This window comes from Acomys minous (genome assembly GCF_964271855.1).
Source record: "Acomys minous genome assembly, chromosome: 13".
Classification (NCBI taxonomy): domain Eukaryota; kingdom Metazoa; phylum Chordata; class Mammalia; order Rodentia; family Muridae; genus Acomys; species Acomys minous.
Genome location: NC_140495.1, coordinates 112,021,047 through 112,037,488, shown reverse-complemented (window position 1 = coordinate 112,037,488; position 16,442 = coordinate 112,021,047). Strand labels below are relative to the sequence as shown.

Below are 16,442 nucleotides of genomic sequence, written 5' to 3'. Positions count from 1 at the left end.
ATTTATTTATTATGTATACAATGATGCATGTTTGCCTGCACTCCAGGACACCAGGTCTCATTGTAGATGGTTGGGAGCCACCATGTGGTAGCTGGGGATTGAACTCAGGACCTCTGGAAGAGCAGCCAGTGCTCTTAACCTCTGAGCCACCTCTCCAGCCCAAGAGGCAGGTTTTGTTTTGTTTTTTAAGATTTGTTTATTTATTATGTATATAGTGCACATATCAGATCACATCATATATGGTTGTGAGCCACCACCATGTGGTTGCTGGGAATTGAACTCAGGACCTTTGGAAGAGCAGTCAGTGCTCTTAACCTCTGAGTCATCTTTCCAGCCCTAGGCAGGTTTTTTTAAAAAGAATGCTAGTCACCTTGTCAGATGCAAGCTAAATAAAATGTAACTTGGACATTCTTCTCTCTGCTATTGGTATTTCTTTCTTCCTTTTCGGTTTTTGGAGGCAGGGTCTCCTGTAGCCTTGGCGGTCCTGGATTCGATTTGTAGACCAGGCTGGCCTCGAACTCACAAAGACCCGCCTGCCTCTGCCTCTGAGTGCTGGGATTAAAGGAGTGCGCCACCACGCCCGCCCCGTCCTATCTTTCTTAAAAGACTTCTTCTAGCCACCCTGTTACACACAGTAAGTTCCAAGCTAGCCAGGGCTACATGTTAACACTTAACTCTTTAAAAAAACAAAACAAAACAAAAACTGGTGGTGGGTGGGGGGATGGAAAGCTGGAACAGGCAAAACATAGAGAAAGTGCTGGAAAGGTGGCTCGCTGGTAAAGAGCACTGGCCGCTGTGCTAGAGGACCCAAGTTTCATTCCCAGCACCCATGTGTTCCAGGGGATCCGATGCCTTCCTTGTCCTAGCCGCCAGACACCAGGCACACAGACACACACGCAGGCAAAATACTCATACACATAAAATGAAAACAATGGGGTAAAAAAACGTAAAAAAGGAAGAAAGAGGCAGCAACAGGGTTGAAAAGAGCTCCATTTTATTATGGAAAGTTACAAAAGGAGGGAACAAATCAGGCAACTGATGAAGGCGATGAGGGAGAGGCGAGGCACCTCCTCAGCCCCCCACGCTGCAATTCAATTCAATGTGAACCGCGTGGAGGAACAGAATTAAATTAACTTTCAAGGAGTTCAGGGTTAGGATGCCCAGCCTTCCCTCCTGGGGGAAACTGAGGCACAGTAATACTGAGCAAAGTTGAAGAAAGCCACACATTTCCTCAGGTCCCTCAAACGGGAGCTCCCGTGGGTGGGTAGGCACAGCTTTTAAACCTGGCACTTAGGCAGGTGGGACTGGGAGCTGGTGGGTGTGTAAACCAGGCTGTGACCAGGGGAGGAGAAGGAAGCTGTAAACAAAGGGGCAGTGACCTAGAAAAGGGTGCTTGTGAGCGGCGTGGGATCCCTGGGAGTGTCGGGGAGTCAGGGAAGGCTGTGGGGGGCGGTGTACCCTGCTGCGAGGCGGGTCTCCGTTCCGGGTGGATCCTGCACCCCACCCAGGGCCCTGATGCTCACGCTTACGTCACCAAGGATGCCCCACCAGCAAGGGACCTTGGGTTAGGGGTACATTCAGGCTACTGGCTCTGCCCCAGAAACGGGATGGAAAAGCAAGTCGGAAGATGCTCGTTGCTCCTGCCTGCCTGGCTCATGGCCACGGTCTGCTGGCTCTGAATCATCCAGACTCCAGAATCTTCAGGTACGGGAAGGACCGAGGTACGTGCCCAAACTGGAAGATGGTCACCGCCGGCAGGACTCATCTGCGGGAAGAGGCAATCAAGACAGAGATATGAGGAGGGGCACCCCAACCTCCCCCATGCACCCCAGAACTGAAGAGTGGCTGGCATTAAGAAAAGTCCGTGTGACGTGCTGGGGGGTAGGGGGGCGTGGCCTGTCTCCAGGATCGCTAGTCGGCGCCACATCTTGTCTCATTTCCCAATCATCTCAGCAAAGGTGGAGCAGCTCTAATGCCTATGTCCCAGCTGCTCAGTTCTTCCAACAACCGCACGGAGTACTTAACTATATCCTCAATTTATCTTTGTGGTGCTAGGACGAAAGCAGGGCGCACAGCCTTGTCCATCTGTTCATTTCAGGCAGGGTCTCAATCTGTATGGCCCAGGCTGCCCTGGAACCCACTGTGTACACCAGGTCAGCACGGGTGGGTGGGGGGATTACAAACAGGACCAGTCCTATCCCCCCCTGTCCTGTGCACTCCCTCCTCGCCCCCAGGACACAGCTGTTGGATGCTGCGCCATGGTGGAGCAGTCGGGCCCCTTCAAAGCGCCACCGCGCCACGGACACCAGGGGGCGCCCTCCGCCAGCCGCTCACCCACGATTAGGGCTTTGGTGCGCAGCCCGCTGCGGAGCCCTGGCTGCAGGAGCAAGTCCTCCTCGTCCTCCTCGTCGTCGTCGTCAGGCTGGGTCACCAAGGGAGCACTGGGGGCCTCAGGCTCCGGGCCCAGATCCTCCAGTACCGAGCTCTCGGAAGGGTACTGGTATGTGGTCTCCAGGGCGGTCTCACTGAAGGAGATCTTGAGCTGCAGGTAGAAGTGAGGGGAAAGAAGTAAAAGTCATTACTAGGGGGACCCCAGGGAGCAGACGCCAAGCGGAGAGGCAGGGGGCTGGCCTTCCACCCGTTTGGGGCATTCGGCTTTTCTTTACAGCTTGCTTCCTCCTTCAGATGACAGCATTCAAAACAACACTTAAGGGGTGGAAACACGGCTGGCTGCGTGGGGTTAAGCGCACTCAGCGCTCTTGCAGAGGACCTGCGTTCAGTCCACAGCGCCCACAAGGCCTCTCACAACCATCTGTGCTCCAGGAAACACGGCCTGACACCCTCTCCAGGCTCCAGGCATGCATGCCAAAGGCTCAGTGGGTGAAGGTGCTGTCACCAGAGCTTAATTTCTGGGACCTCTGACCTCCACAGGGTGCTGTGTCAGGTACGTCCACCCCACCCCACCCCCAAATTAATGCAACAAACAACAAAAAAAATAAGAACAGAAACAAAAAAGCCAACAACAACAAAAACGTTCAGCAGGGCGTAGTGGCGCACACATCTGTAATGAGATTTGGTGCCTTCTTCTGGCCTGCAGGTGTACATGCAAGTGAAACACTGTATACATAACAAGTAAATAAATCTTTAAAAAGAATAAAAAGAGTAGCCAGTGGGGGAGGGGGTGGTTAGCAAAAGAAAAAAAAGCAGTTGAGTTTGGTGAGGGAGGCAGAGGCAGGTGGATCTCTATGAGTTTCAAGGCCAGCACAGCCAAACCCTGTCCCTGCCCCCCAAAAAAGATGATTTGTCCATGACCAGGGCTGGGAATCTGGGTAAGGCAGGATTGGGCGCTCTACCCATCGCAGCTGTGAGGGAGAGGTGCATACAGGAAGTGCTGTGGGCAGAGCTGGGCCTCTGGACACACTCTGGGGTGTGTGTGTGGGTGTGGGTGTGAGGGGGGGGCGCACACACACCAGGCTCTCCAAAGGTGAGCTCTCAGCTGCCCAGCAGGAAAAAGCTGGTTAGGGAGGGAGTCCCTGAAGGTCACCCCCAGTTTCCACAGCCTCAGGGCTTTGATGCTCCCTAGGAAACCTAGGCTCCGGAAGCACCTGCCCCTCCACTTCCCAACCTCTTCTCCTAGCCCGCCCGGAGGATCCTGCTGGGGATCGGATAAGGGATAGAGAGGCCTCGATGACCCAAGAGATGCTCAACCCGCAGAAGAGTCGCCAGAACATGGGGCTGATAACTGACAGGGATGGACAGCCCCCACACCTCCTTCAGTGTCCTTCTGTCCTCCTCCCCCTTTGCCCTCCTAAGGAGCTCTGGGACACGAGATGGGATTAACTCTGCAAGCCGGAGGGTTTAGGGAGACAAACAGGAGGAGAGTCCAGGTGATGCATCTGTGGTCCTAGAGCCTCCATGCGATCTAGAGTGTGGCTGTAAGGGGCCAAACGAGTGAGATGTGACACCTTGGTCCCTAACTCCTTAGGGCACCCGAGACTGTATGTGTCACTCCTTGGGTCCAAACCCTGCAACGGCTTCTTTTGGTTTTGTTTGTTTTCTGAGACAGGGTTTCCCTGTGTAGCTTTGGCTGCCCTGGAAGTTGCTCTGTAGACCAGGCTGGCCTCAAACTCACAGTGATCCACCTGCTTCTGCTTCTGGAGTGCTGGGATTAAAGGCATCTGCCACCATGCCCCAGCTTTTTTTTGGGGGGGGGGTTTAGATACAGGGTTTCTCTGTTATCTTGTCTGGCCAGGCTGGCCTCAAAGTACAGTGATCCGCCTGCCTCTGCCTCCCGAGTGCTGGGGTTGAAGGTGTCCGCCACCGCGCCCAGCTCGCCATGGCTTATTTCACCTCACTTTGAACCAAATCCAGACGCTAAGCAAAGGCAATGGGTGATTTCCTTCCAGCTTCCAGGCGCACTTCCTCCTCCAGACCTCCGGGTTGACTTCTCCCTCTGCCCAGAAAGCTCTACTCCAGGGCACCCTCTTCAGGAGCAGCCATATTCGTCTCCCACTCTGTCCTGACCCCATCACACGTACTCTTCTAATATCTCCATCCTCAATCACCCGCTTCTAAGCCACTAGACACACCTTCATATCTTGGGGGAGTCTGCAGTTAAGACTTCACGCAAAATGCACGAGTGCTCAGGCCCCTTCTATAAAGTGGCGCAGTACTGCATATGACTTACAAACAGCTCCTCCCAGGTACTTTCTATTATTATTATTATTATTATTATTATTATTATTATTATTATTTATCAGAAACATTTTTTTCTTCCATCTTATGTGTTTGGTGTTTTGCCCATCTTATGTGTTTGGTGTTTTGCCTGCATTAAGTGCGCCGTGTGCATGCAGTATCTAAGAAGGCCAGAAGAGGGCACCAGATCCGCTGGAACTGGGAAGGACGGAGGATTATGAGCCATCATGTGGGTGCTAGGAACTGAGGCCAGGTTCCCTGCAAGAGCAGCAAGTCCTCCTCACGGCTGTACTATCTCTCCGGTTTGTTTGTTTTGTTTTCCCAGACAGGGTTTCTCTATGTAGACCTGGCCGGCCCTGGACTTGCTTTGTAGACCAGGCTAACCTCGAACCCACAGAGACCTGCCTGTTTCTGCCTCCCTGAGTGGCTGGGATTACAAGCTAGGGGCTGCTGCACCTGGCTCCAGCTCAGTTCTTTTATTTCTGAGACTGGAGCTCATTAAGTAGCCCAGGCTAGCCCTGAACTTGACATACAGAGGTGGCATCACAAGTCTGAGTCACAAGCCTGGACAACCTAAATATTTTCTTTTTTTGTCTGTGCTTGCCTTAAGTTGTGGATAGACCCACGGTGCAGAAGACTGAGTGTACTGACTACTTAAATGCACAGAGGCCAGGAAGGGGTTTGGAAGTCACCACATTTCCTACAGGAAGGGAAAGAGCATCTAGGCATCAGGTGAGGTCCCAAGAGAGGACCAAGCTGGGGGGGAAGCTCACCTCCCAGTGCCTGGAAAGGGACCCCATGCTGGTCCTGTGGTTGACAGCTTTACCCAAAACTCTAGACTCTCATCCTCCGCTCCCTGCCCCCCACTGTAGTTCATCATCAGTTCTGTAAAAGGGACTCGTTTTATTCTGCTCCATCCATGTCTGTGTCACCGCCCGCCCCCCCCCCCCCAGCTTCTGACGGGGCGTCTCAGGAATGCATAACCCGAGTGGGGTGAGGGGTGGGGGCAGGGAGGGAAGTGACTCACTGGGTCCTCACTCATCAGCTATATAAGGTCACAAGGGGCCAGGGAAGGAGGGGCAGGTCTCCAGCCAGAGAGGCTGCTGGGGAAGAGCACAGCCACAGGCCGGGGCCAGGGCAGGGGTGGTGTCTCTCACGAGGGCCGGGAAGAGTTTGACAGAAGAAGCCAGAAACGACGGCGGTGGCAGAGCCAGGGCACGGCAAAAGACTGCAGAGGCTGTACAGACAGAGGGCTGAGGGGTGCGGTGTGAGGGAGAGGAAGAGGGTCAGGTCTAGGGACCGGTGGGGCCTCCTCCCCTCCCCCAGCCCGTGTAGCTGCTTCCTGATTCTCTCACCACATCCTGAGCACAGCTCTCTCAGGCCCCGGCCCAGTGTTCCCACTCAGTGCCACCAGCCTTCCGGCCGGCCCCCCACCCCCACCCCAGGCTTCCGGTTTGGAAGGTCTGCTTCCGCCAGCCCCTCCCTCTTACAGATGACCTAGGTATGGTCACCCTCACAGGTCCCGTTCTGTACTAGGCTCCCTGCCTTTCCACAGATGTTTCCTAGGCTTCCGTCTCCCTCTGCTCGCTGCAAAGAGTCACAAGCCAGCCTCAGTAGGAAGTGACTTTTCTGAACACCCTGGGGGGAATTTCCTGTCCTCTGTCCTCCATCTCTATCTGCCCAGTCCTGAGAAGAGAGGGCCAACACAGTAGCTGGGGCGGATGTGCAGAGAACAAAAGTCGTGTTCAAAAGCACAATAGTGAAAACGAACACTCTGTTCATGAGTCAAAAAAACAACAAAAAGATGAACTGGGCGGAATCAAACTACTCCCAAACTTAGCCCTAATCTTCGTTCTTCATGATCTCCTATGGGCACTAAACACACACAAATTTACATGGAATAAGAGTGGACAGGCTTTCCAGGCCCTGGGAAGATGGGTGTTGGGTGGAGGACCTTCTGGTCTGAGGCATCGGGGTGTAGGAAGCACTGTCACTCTCAGACTTTTTTCACTTAGAAAACTACTGGTGGCCCACGACTTTTAATCCCAGCACTTGGGAGGCAGAGGCAGGTGGATCTCTGCTGGTTTGAGGCCAGCCTGGTCTACAGAGTGAATTCCAGGTCAGTCAGGGCTGTTACTCAGAGAAACCCTGTCCAGGGTAGAGGGGGGCGCTGAGAAAAACCATTGGTGCAAAGGAGGAAGGCGTTGGGCCAGCGCCAGAGGGGCACAGTCCTGTCCACTGTTTCCTTGCATGTCTACATTCCAGGCTAACCTCTGACCTCTGCCGGCCTCGGCCCCACCCCTGGCCCCAACTCCCACTGTGCCTGGGCCAGCCTTAGCTCTCAGTTCAGCGCAAAGGAACTTCTCTCTTTTTCTACCCCAAGGGGAGGGAGAGGCCAGGGTAGCAGGAACACGGGAAAAACCAAGGCTGAGCCAGCTCAGTGGGGGAGGGGAAGCCCAGCGAGGGCCAGAGGGGGAAGGGACCTGGATATTTCGGTAGAGAGAAGGCTTTTCTTGTCCCCAGAGAGAAGGAAGCACTGTCTAACATTTGCCCAGCCTGGGGGGCGGGGAGAGTCAGGCAACCCCGAGGTCATCCCCTTCAAATGGCCACTGTGTGCTTCCCCTTGGAGAGGGTGCTGACTTGGGGGTCTAAAAGCCTCCTGCTCTTCAGCCAGCTCTGCTGCAGCTCACTCACCCGTCTCTGCCCTGGGAAGTCATCATTTTTAGCTTTGTCCCCTCTTTCTCAGTGCTGAGCCCAACTTCCCTGAACTTGCCAACACAATCTCTGCCCTCCCCAGGAATTTTCACCTACGAGGCTGCAAGGTGCTCATCTCTCTTCTCTCCTACCAGAAGGGCTTGGCTGGGGTAAAAAACTCAAATGGGGGGGGGGGGCGGGGAGAGGGCACTAAGAGCACGAGAGACGAAGGAACAGGGCTGGACACACCCAGACACAGCAGTTCATTGCTGAGCAAAAATAAAAATCCTTGGTGCTCCGAAATGAATAGCAAAGTAAAACTTCCCAGAGGAAGGGTGTGTGTGTGCACGCGTGCAGAGGGAGGAAGGGAGGTGGCAGGAATAAAAAGAATAAAAGAGCACAGGCCTATAAAAGAAAAAGCCATCAAGTCAGAACTAGAATGAGACGTCTACGCAGTCAAAGCACGGCAGCTCCCTTACCTGTTTGTGATGTCTCTCAGGGGACCCCTTGACAAGGCAGCTGCGGCCAAGACACAGGTAACCCCCAAGCACCAAGATCTCCTCAGCTGTTGGGTACCGCTTCTTCCCGGGTGCAGGCCCTGCAGGGTCAGCTGTGGCAGCGGTGACTGGAGGGGCCGGGCTAGCAGGGGGCACACACCTCCGTGGGTTGACAGTGAAGGTGTGTCCGCTGCGGCGGGGGGCCCCCACCCCCGGTCCTGCCTTCACCCCGTAGAACAGGCGGCTCATGAGGGGATCCCCAGAGGATTGGGGGGCAGTTGGGGGTGGGGGAGACAGAGGGGCTGGTGTTGGGGGCCGGGGCGCTGCTGCTTCCTCTTCCTGCTGTCTGGAGCCTTCCGTCCCAGAGTGCTCTGGTGGGAGGGGGGAGGGCGCTGAGCAGAGGTTCTGCTGGGCTCTCAGAGGCCTGCTCTGAGCCCCCGCCTCCTTCCTAGCCTCCCCTTCAGCCTCTACAGAAGGCCCCAGGTGCTTCTCTGGAGAGGCTGGAGGATCGGCCTTCTGAATTTGCGTCACTGTGTCCCATGGTGTCCGTTCTCGAGCCTTCCCAGAGTTTAGGGTCCATTTCCAGCCTTCGGTGGGCCTTGGGATCCTGTCTCCATCCTCCTCGGGGCTGGGCCTCAGCTCAGGGGTCTCCACTTCCCTAGAGGTGGTGTCCTCCTTTGTCACTGGACACTGGTCTGGGACAATCCCTGGACTCGGTTTCTCTTCCTTTCTCCCACGCTCCTCCAAGCAGTCTCTTTTCTCTTCTCTTGAGTTCAGCGTCCACTCTGTGGCCTCCAGCTGTGACAAGCTCTGTTTCTGGGGGTCTCCAGAGTCAAGACCCCATTTCTGGGCTTCTGTCAGGCTGGCCTTCTGGTCGCCAGACTCCCCGGGGCTCAGTCTGCTCTCCAATACCTCTTTTCTCTTGGGACTGTGGTCTCCAGGGCCTGCTAATCTCAGACCCTCCTCGCACGTGTCTCCAGGGCTCCATTTCTGAGCTCCTGGTCTTGAACTCAGGTCTCTGGCCTCTGCTGGGCTCTGTCTCCAGTCCCCTCCGGTCTCCAAAGTCCTGGAACTTGACTCCTGGGCTCCGCCTATCCCCAGCCTCTTATCTCTGGCCTCCTTGGGACTTAGGCTCTCTTCTCTTGACTCTTTCCCCTTAGGGCTCTGATCTCTTAAGTTACCAGGACTGGATCTCCGTTCCAGAGCCTCCAGAGGCCCAGGCCTCCTGTCACCAAGCACCTCATGTCGCTGCTGCTGCTGCTGCTGCCGCTGCCGCTCTTGTTGGATGAACCGGTTCTGATGTACTGGCCCAATAGCCTCCAAGAGGACAGCGGGTTCATCTGGGTCTGGAGGTCCGGCCTCTGCGTTCCCAGGCACAGGGCTCACCTCTCCAGGAGGCAGGCCCAACTTGGCTTTGCGTCGTTCTAAGATTCCCCGCTTCCAAGCTGGCATCTGGGACAGGCGATCCCGCTCTGCTTTCTCGCGGCCACGAACCACTGCCTCCTCCTGCCGCCGCCGGGCTAGTAACTGTAGCTTCCAGTCTGGGATTGCGGTCATGGTCACTGGAAGCGAAGGAGAGAGCACTGGGGGACAGGAACAGCAAAAGGGTTGGCTTCCGAGGGGCCGGTGGGACTGAGAATGGGCGTGAGGGAGGAGGAAGCGATTCGGGAAGGGACTTGGGAAGGGCTGGGGACGCTGGGGCTAAGGATGAAAATAGAGGGGAGGGAGTGAAGGGAGGGCAAAAAGACGCAGGAACTGAAAAAAAGTGAAGAGAAAAGCTGAGTGCCAAGTTGGGGGTGGGGATAGTGGGAGAGGAAGAGTCGAGATTCCGGGCAGAGGCAGATTGGAGTTTGTGGGCACTAGACAGTCCCTAAGATATGAGAGAGGGACGGAAGGGAAAGTAGAAGAAAGCGAGGAGACGGAGGAGCTGGGGCGGAGAAGTGAGCGGGTTCAGTGCCGGCTGCTTCCCCGGTACCCAGGAGAGATAAACGGGAAGGAAGAACCGGGAACCAGCCGGCGAGGGGCCGAGGAGGTCGGAGGGGATGTGAGAAAGTGAGGACGGATATAGCGGGGAGAGGTCCAAGGGGAGAAGGGGAGACCGGGGAAACAGGCAGGGGCGCCGGCGCCTCTTCGCCCCGGGGCCCCGGCAGGTCCCGGCTGCCTCCCCCGCTGCACTCGGCCCCGCCCCCCGGCCCGGCCCCCACCCCAGCGCGTAATCCGCCCTGAGGCGGGTCAGGGGAAATACCCTCCTCGGGGACTTTTGGTACCCGAGCAAGTAAGTGTGCTGCTTGCTGGCTGCTGCCTACGCATTCCCAGAACCCTGGTGTCCACCCGCGTCCCAGTCCCTTCAGTGTCGCCGGCCTCCCCACCAGCTACGCCCCTAGGACACGGGCGCGACGAAGACCCCGCATCGCGCCCCTGCTGTCCCCAGCCTGGGACCCAGCAGCTCTCTGGGGACCTTGACCCGGAGTGCCATGCACCGGAGGGGACTGCACGGACAGGCAATCTCTGCACAAAGGGGAAAGCAGTCCAGGGGAGATCAGGAGGCACTTCCCTGAAAGTGGGAGCCCCACCAGCCAACTTACACGCCTTGGGGTCCCTGGGAGGAGGTGCAGTGCAGTCAGGCGTCAGGAGAGAGGAAGAGGAGGAGAGAGGCAAAGGGAGACCGGAGGGAGGTGGCGGGGGAGGGTTGGGGTGGGGGAAGCAGAGGAGGAGGAGGGAAGAGGGAGCCCAGGAGGGACGGAGAGGCAGACCGGGGGCCTGGCGGGGGCGGCGACCGCTTTGTCTACGGACAATGGGGCGAGGGAAGGGGGCGCAGGGCGGAGCCCGGCGCAGGGCGGGGCTTCGCTGCCCTCCTTCCCGCGTGCGACCCTGGACTTCTGCCCTGGCAATCAATGCCCCAGCCCTCCGTCGTCTGTCTCGGGAGGCCTTCGCCGGGGTCCTTCCTTGCAACCCCGAGAAGCGGGGCGTGCAGACCTATTGCTCCAGCTGGCCGACCCCGGCGGCGGCAGCAGCGGCGGCCCGTGACTCAGGCCCCCTGAGGGACTTGGGGAGGAAGCGGCAGCTGCTTGGGAGCCGGACCCGCCCTTCCCATCTCTTGCCGCTCCTCCCCACGCTTTTTCTTTGCCTGGCCAGTCTTTGTTACCGTGGCTGAGGAGGCGGCTGCCAGGCCCCCGGGGTCTTAGGCTAGTGGCTTTGGGAGTTCGTGACCCTTCCCAGAGAGTTACTCCGTCTCCCTCGGGCTCCCTGATCTCTACTCGGAGAAACAGTACTCTCCCTCTATTTGGAGGGAGCAGGGCTGGGCGACTGTGAAATGGGGCGGACCCATGGGGTGTGGCCCTAGCCGAGCGACGGAGTCGCTTGGCTGCTGCCACAAGAACTTGTCTCATCATCTTTCCCACATTTGTCCTGCGGCTTGAGAGACATGAGCAGACAACTGGACACCACATGTAGGAAATTTTAATTTCTCTGCAGCACCGTATCCTTTGGGAGACACCGCTGTAGGAGACGCACCGCCCCACGGGGCCGTAGGGCGGGACCAAAGGAGGTGGAAAAACTAAGGCACAGGAGAGAGCAACTACCTGCAAACTTGGAGACAGGCCCTGACATAGCTCCTTGAAGCGGAAGCTGGGAAGCGAATCCCTGACAGGCAGAGCCAGCGCTCAAAGCGGGCCCAGTGTGTACGGAGGTCACATCCTAAAAGGAAAGGAGCCTCGAGTCTGTACTCATTCTTGGTTGGTCATTAGTGGGCAGGTGGCCGAAACTCTGAATTAAAGAGTCTGGGATTGGAGGCTGGGCGTGGTGGTGCACGCCTTTAATCCCAGCACTCGGGAGGCAGAGGCAGGCGGATCGCTGTGAGTTCGAGGCCAGCCTGGTCTACAAAGCGAGTCTAGGACAGCCAAGGCTACACAGAGAAACCTTGTCTCAAAAAACCAAAAAAAAAAAAAAAAAAAAAAAGAGTCTGGGATCGGGAAGGGGCAGCCCCTTCAGAGCATTGCTTCCAGCCTCTGTCTGAAGCGAAGGCGGCCTGGATGCTAAGGAATATTGGCCTTGAGGTGGGGAGGGAGGTACAGAGCTTAGAACCGGAGCTAATTCCTCACTCTGCATCTCCATCCTGGGGTCTGGAGAGAAGCTGGAGTTTTCTTTGTAGCTGAGACCGAAGGTAGCGGAGATCTTGCTGGTCAAGCCCGTGAGCCAAGCCGAGGTAGAGGGTGAGGAGAAGAGCCAGGAGGAGGCGATCAGTGCCCAAGGTGGGAACCACCCACAGGACGGTCAGCAGCTCCACACACACTGGGTGTCGGAGGTGGGAAAAGAGCCTCAGGGCCCTAGGAGACTTCAGAGCTAGAGGCTCGCCCAGCCCCAGCACGTGGTAGTAAACCTAGGAGGGAATCAAGTCAAGCCCTCATTCTCAGCTATTCCTGGCACCATCTTAGGAAGTAAAGCCCTGGACTACTCCTGAGACTCCGCCCCAACCCAAGTCAGGGCATCGCCCCCAAGCCCAGGTGACCTACAGTTACTGCCCTTTGAAGGCAAACTAAAAGAAAACGACCATAAAAGGAGGCAGGGAGGGCCGGGCGTGGTGGCACACGCCTTTAATTCCAAGGCCCAGCACTTGGGAGGCAGAGGCAGGCAGATCGCTGTGAGTCTGAGACTAGCCCGGTCTACAAAGCAAGTCCAGGACAGCCAGGGCTACACAGAGAATCCCTGTCTTAAAAGGGGGGGGGGGGGCAGGGATTAGGAAGCCCAGAGAAGTCAGAGGGTGCGGGAGGGAGAGAGTGGCAGCCCAGGGCCTCGGGCAGGGCGTGGGACCCTCACCTGTTTGAGGCCCATGAGTTCCGCGTAGTCAAAGACCAGAAGGATGCTGAAGATGAGGAGCCAGGAAACAACGTGGAGCACAAAGCACAGCAGGGGCACCCAGGTGGCCCACGGCTCGGCCCGAGCCTCCCACAGCACGGGGCCTGTGGGGATGGACTCCCAGTACCGCATCACCAGCTGGGGAAAGATGAGAGATGGCCTACCAGTGCTCCCCTCTGCCCCACAGTGTCCCTCAAGCCTTCCCCCCTCTCCCATGTGTAAACACTAAACGGGAGGGGTGTGTGTGTGTGTGTGTGTGTTACACAGGATTGACAGAGTGGATGGGGTGGGGGCTGGTGGGCAGCCACCAAACCAGCCTGTGCCAGACATCCAGTGAGAAGGCATGCTGGGAAGGCAAGTCTCCTCTTGAGACCTAGGGAGGTCCTTTGTAAGATAGGAACTGAGAAGGAGGAGCTAAGGAGACCGGAAGCAACATGAACAAAGTTGCAAGGGTGAGACAGCTGGCGTTGTGCTGCGCAATGTCACATACATGCCCGGTCGCTGACAGAGTAGTGGAGACTGAGACTATCCTCCTCTGTCCTGCAGGGTAAACACACCAGGACTTCTACCTGCAAGGCCAGAGCTGTGCATGCCACATACAGTGACCTCTGAAGGACGCCAAAGTACTGGGATGTCCACGCCTTCACTGCCTCGGTGGCCATGAGGCTGTGTTGTACCACAAACAGTAGGAGAAGACCCAGATCCCAAGCCAGGGAGGCGAGAATGCTTCGGTCCTGCAGGGCAGCCAGCCACCCGTGGCGGGCATCTGAGAGAGTTGGGGAAGAGAGGGACGAAAGGTCAGTTAAGATGGCTAGGACAAGCCATCTTGTGGTGGCGCACGCCCTTTAATCCCAGCAGCACTTGGGAGGCAGAGGCAGGTGGATTGCTGTGAGTTCAAGGCCAGCCTGGTCTACAAAGCGAGTGAGTCCAGGACAGCCAAGGCTACATAGAGAAACCCTGTCTCGAAAAACAAACAAAAAAGATGGCTAGAACACTCCTTATCTGCATCTTTTGGAGCCCCAAGGATGCTCTCAAGGTCTTGTTGAGGCCACACCCACCCGCCCCCCCATGCTCTCAAGGTCTTGTCGAGGCCACACCCACACCGCCCCATCTCCTCCTTAGTCTCTCTTCCCTGGGCCTCCTGGAGGAGGTTCTGAGGAGAATTTTCTGCAGGTAGGGTCGCCGCTAAAACCAAGGTGGGAGGTCTGGGGAGCCGGCTGGGTCCATGCAGTGTTAGTGTTAGCATTCCATCCCCAGCGACCCTTCAAAAGGCCCGGCAGGGTGGTGTGTGCCTGTAATCGCAGTGCGCGGGAGGCAAGGCCAGAGAATTCCCAGAGGACCCAGTTCGGTTCTCAGCATCCGCATGGCAGCGCTCACCCATCTATAACCCAGTCCCAGGGGGTCCATCTTAACCCAGCTGGAAGGCCTCAGGTCTCAGGGAGAAGCTCTGACCCCAGAATGCGTGGTCGGCAGAGGCTGGTGGGTCGCTGTGAGTTCCAAGCCAGCTGGGGACCCTGTCTTTAAAAAAAAAGGGGGGGGGGAGGTCTGGCGCGCAAGGCGTGGTGGTGCACCCACTCTGGGAGGCAGAGGCAGGCCAGCCTAACCAAGCGAGTCTAGGCTACACAGAGAAACTGTCTGGATGAAGCAAAACCAAAACATAAGGGGAAAAAAACAAAAACACAAAACTGGCTGGCTCCTGAGAAAAAGACACTCAAAGTTGTCTTTCAGCTGCGCCCACAGAAGCACAGATTCCACATATATTCACATGCAACCTTTGATGTGGTTTTCTTTCTTTCTTTTCTTTTCTTTCTTTCTTTCTTTTTCTTTTCTTTTTTTTTTTTTTCCTTTTCTTTCCTCCGAGACAGGGTCTCTCTCCATGCATGGCCCTTACTCAGCAGACCAGGCCTTGGAGTCAGGACCAGTAACAGACCTTGAACTCAGAGATCTGCTTGCTTCTGCTACCACGGCTCCCTGCCGCGGTTTCCTAACGTTTCCTCTCTTTACCTTTCCGCTTTCCCTGGTTCTCCCCACAAAAGCCTACCCCCCCCCCCGCCCGTGTCCCTGCAGTCTTCACTCCCCAGTCTCCGCACAGGGTCCTGGCTTCGCCTTCTGCTCCCTTCCCCGCCGCTTTGGCGGGTTCCCTGTCATTGGTCTCCCCGCCCCGCCCTCGCCACGCCGCTCCTGCTCCTCCTCTTCGGCGGCTTCAGGTGGCCCTGGGTCCGGGCGGCTCACCGGGACCGCCGGACTCCGGGATCTCTCCGAGCAGCGGCCGCAGGGAGGTGAAGCGCACGAACTCCACTCCGGTGCCGAAGGCCAGGATGAAGGAGGCGAGGGCGGCGGGCACGAGCAGCAGCGCAGGGGCCATGGCGAGCGGCGCGGGGACGGCCGGCCGAGGGGGCGGGCTTGGGGTTCCCGCGGCTGGCGGCCCCGCCTCCGAGGAGTGCTGGCCGCGGGGGGAGGGGGCGGGGACTGGGGTGCGCGTCACAGCGCCGAGCTCGGAATCCCGGGCGTCGTCCGGACCGCGAGAGTCGAGTCTCAGCGCGGCCAGTGTTCGCCTGGAAAGGGAAGAACTTTTGGGGGGGGGGGGAAGAACTTTTGGGGGGGGGTTGTGTTTTTGTTTTTGTTTTTCGAGACAGGGTTTCTCTGTGTAGCCTCCGCCTGCCTCTGCCTCCCGAGTGCTGGCATTAAAGGCCTGCGCCAACATCTTGGTTTTTTTTAAGGATAGCCATTCCTTATCCTCCTGCCTCAGTCCCCCGGGTGCTGGGATAACTTGCGGCGACACCACGCCCTGCATAGACCTGTTTAGTGATCATTTAAGAGCTAGGCGTGGTGGGTCGTGCCTGTACAATTCCAGTACTCCGAAGGACGAGGCAGGAGGGTTTGACGTTATCTTGGATTGCGAATGGAGAGTCATAAAAAGAGAAAAAGGCACACACCTTTGATCCCAGCACTCGGTGGGTCTCTGTGAGTTCAAGGCCAGCCTGGTCTACAATGGGAGTCCAGGACAGTCAAGGCTACACAGAGAAACCCTGCCTCGAGAGAAAAAAGAAAAGGAAAAAGGCCAGGTGGGTAGGTGGCACACGCCTTTAATCCCAGAACTCTGGAGGCAGAGGCAGGGTTAGGGTTAGGATCTCGGTGAGTTCGAGGCCAACCTGGTCTACAGAGTGAGTCCAGGACAGTCAGGGCTGTTAACAGAGAAACCTTGTCTCAAGAAACCAAAGGGGAAAAAAGTCAAAGACTAAGTCCCGCAGGCTGAACGGTGTGGGAGTATCCTAGCCTCACCCTGACTGGGCGCTCCCACTACCTCTGACCAAGCTGTCGTGCACTGTATGGCATCTTTCCTCCCCACCCTTCTCTCTGCTTAGGGAATTTGTACTGAGTGAGCGGTGAATATCAGTGGTTTTGAGGAAGCTCTCTCTGCATACTGCTCTCTTGACTTTTTTAATTTTTATTTTATATACATTGGTGTTTTGGCTACATGTCTGTCTGTCCTCTGGAAGAGCAGCTAGTAGTTTTGTTTTTTTTCTTTTTTTTCGGTTTTTAGAAACAGGGTTTCTCTGTGTAGCCCTGGCTGTCCTGGACTTGCTTTGTGGACCAGGCTGGCCTCCAACTCACAGCAATCCACCTGCTTCTGCCTCCTGAGTGCTGGGTGTGCGCCACCATGCCAGGCCAACTTTGTGGTTCTTTAACCTGCTTCATCCT

The 16,442-nt window shown here is 56.7% G+C and overlaps 2 protein-coding genes across 5 annotated transcripts; both read right to left on the bottom strand.

Annotated features, from left to right (window-relative positions):
- Positions 1–972: 972 nt before the first annotated feature.
- Positions 973–11,671, bottom strand: PPP1R18 (protein phosphatase 1 regulatory subunit 18). Of its 3 annotated transcripts, none has more exons than XM_084753839.1 (4): positions 11,032–11,671; positions 7,869–9,448; positions 2,335–2,542; positions 973–1,765 (listed from the first exon to the last, which is right to left on the bottom strand). In XM_084753839.1, exons 1-4 carry the CDS (start codon positions 11,333–11,335, stop codon positions 1,746–1,748), a joined length of 2,112 nt encoding a protein of 703 aa, XP_084609965.1. In that variant the 5' UTR covers positions 11,336–11,671; the 3' UTR covers positions 973–1,745. The 3 variants fall into 3 exon arrangements, with proteins under 3 accessions (XP_084609965.1, XP_084609966.1, XP_084609967.1); XM_084753840.1 differs by lacking the exon at positions 11,032–11,671 and adding an exon at positions 10,472–10,994 and having other exon boundaries at positions 7,869–9,469; XM_084753841.1 differs by lacking the exon at positions 11,032–11,671 and adding an exon at positions 10,472–10,994.
- A 163-nt stretch (positions 11,672–11,834) lies between these two features.
- Positions 11,835–15,191, bottom strand: NRM (nurim). 2 transcript variants are annotated; one of them, XM_084753940.1, is made up of 4 exons: positions 14,973–15,185; positions 13,310–13,506; positions 12,702–12,878; positions 11,835–12,264 (listed from the first exon to the last, which is right to left on the bottom strand). In XM_084753940.1, exons 1-4 carry the CDS (start codon positions 15,103–15,105, stop codon positions 11,983–11,985), a joined length of 789 nt encoding a protein of 262 aa, XP_084610066.1. In that variant the 5' UTR covers positions 15,106–15,185; the 3' UTR covers positions 11,835–11,982. The 2 variants fall into 2 exon arrangements, with proteins under 2 accessions (XP_084610066.1, XP_084610067.1); XM_084753941.1 differs by having other exon boundaries at positions 12,127–12,264; positions 13,231–13,506; positions 14,973–15,191.
- Between the last annotated feature and the right edge of the window lie 1,251 nt (positions 15,192–16,442).

Bases quoted from the DNA above. Each gene is read 5' to 3' on its own strand.
- PPP1R18 (XM_084753839.1), bottom strand. From the start codon at position 11,335: ATGTGGTGTCCAGTTGTCTGCTCATGTCTCTCAAGCCGCAGGACAAAT. The intron at 2,543-7,868 runs GTAAGGGAGCTG...TTCTACCTGCAG, and splicing joins CTGAGAGACATCACAAACAG to CTCAAGATCTCCTTCAGTGA. The intron at 1,766-2,334 runs GTGAGCGGCTGG...CTCTTCCCGCAG, and splicing joins CACCAAAGCCCTAATCGTGG to ATGAGTCCTGCCGGCGGTGA.
- NRM (XM_084753940.1), bottom strand. From the start codon at position 15,105: ATGGCCCCTGCGCTGCTGCTCGTGCCCGCCGCCCTCGCCTCCTTCATC. The intron at 13,507-14,972 runs GTGAGCCGCCCG...CAACTCTCTCAG, and splicing joins CCCGGAGTCCGGCGGTCCCG to ATGCCCGCCACGGGTGGCTG. The intron at 12,879-13,309 runs GTAGAAGTCCTG...ATCTTTCCCCAG, and splicing joins GCACAGCTCTGGCCTTGCAG to CTGGTGATGCGGTACTGGGA.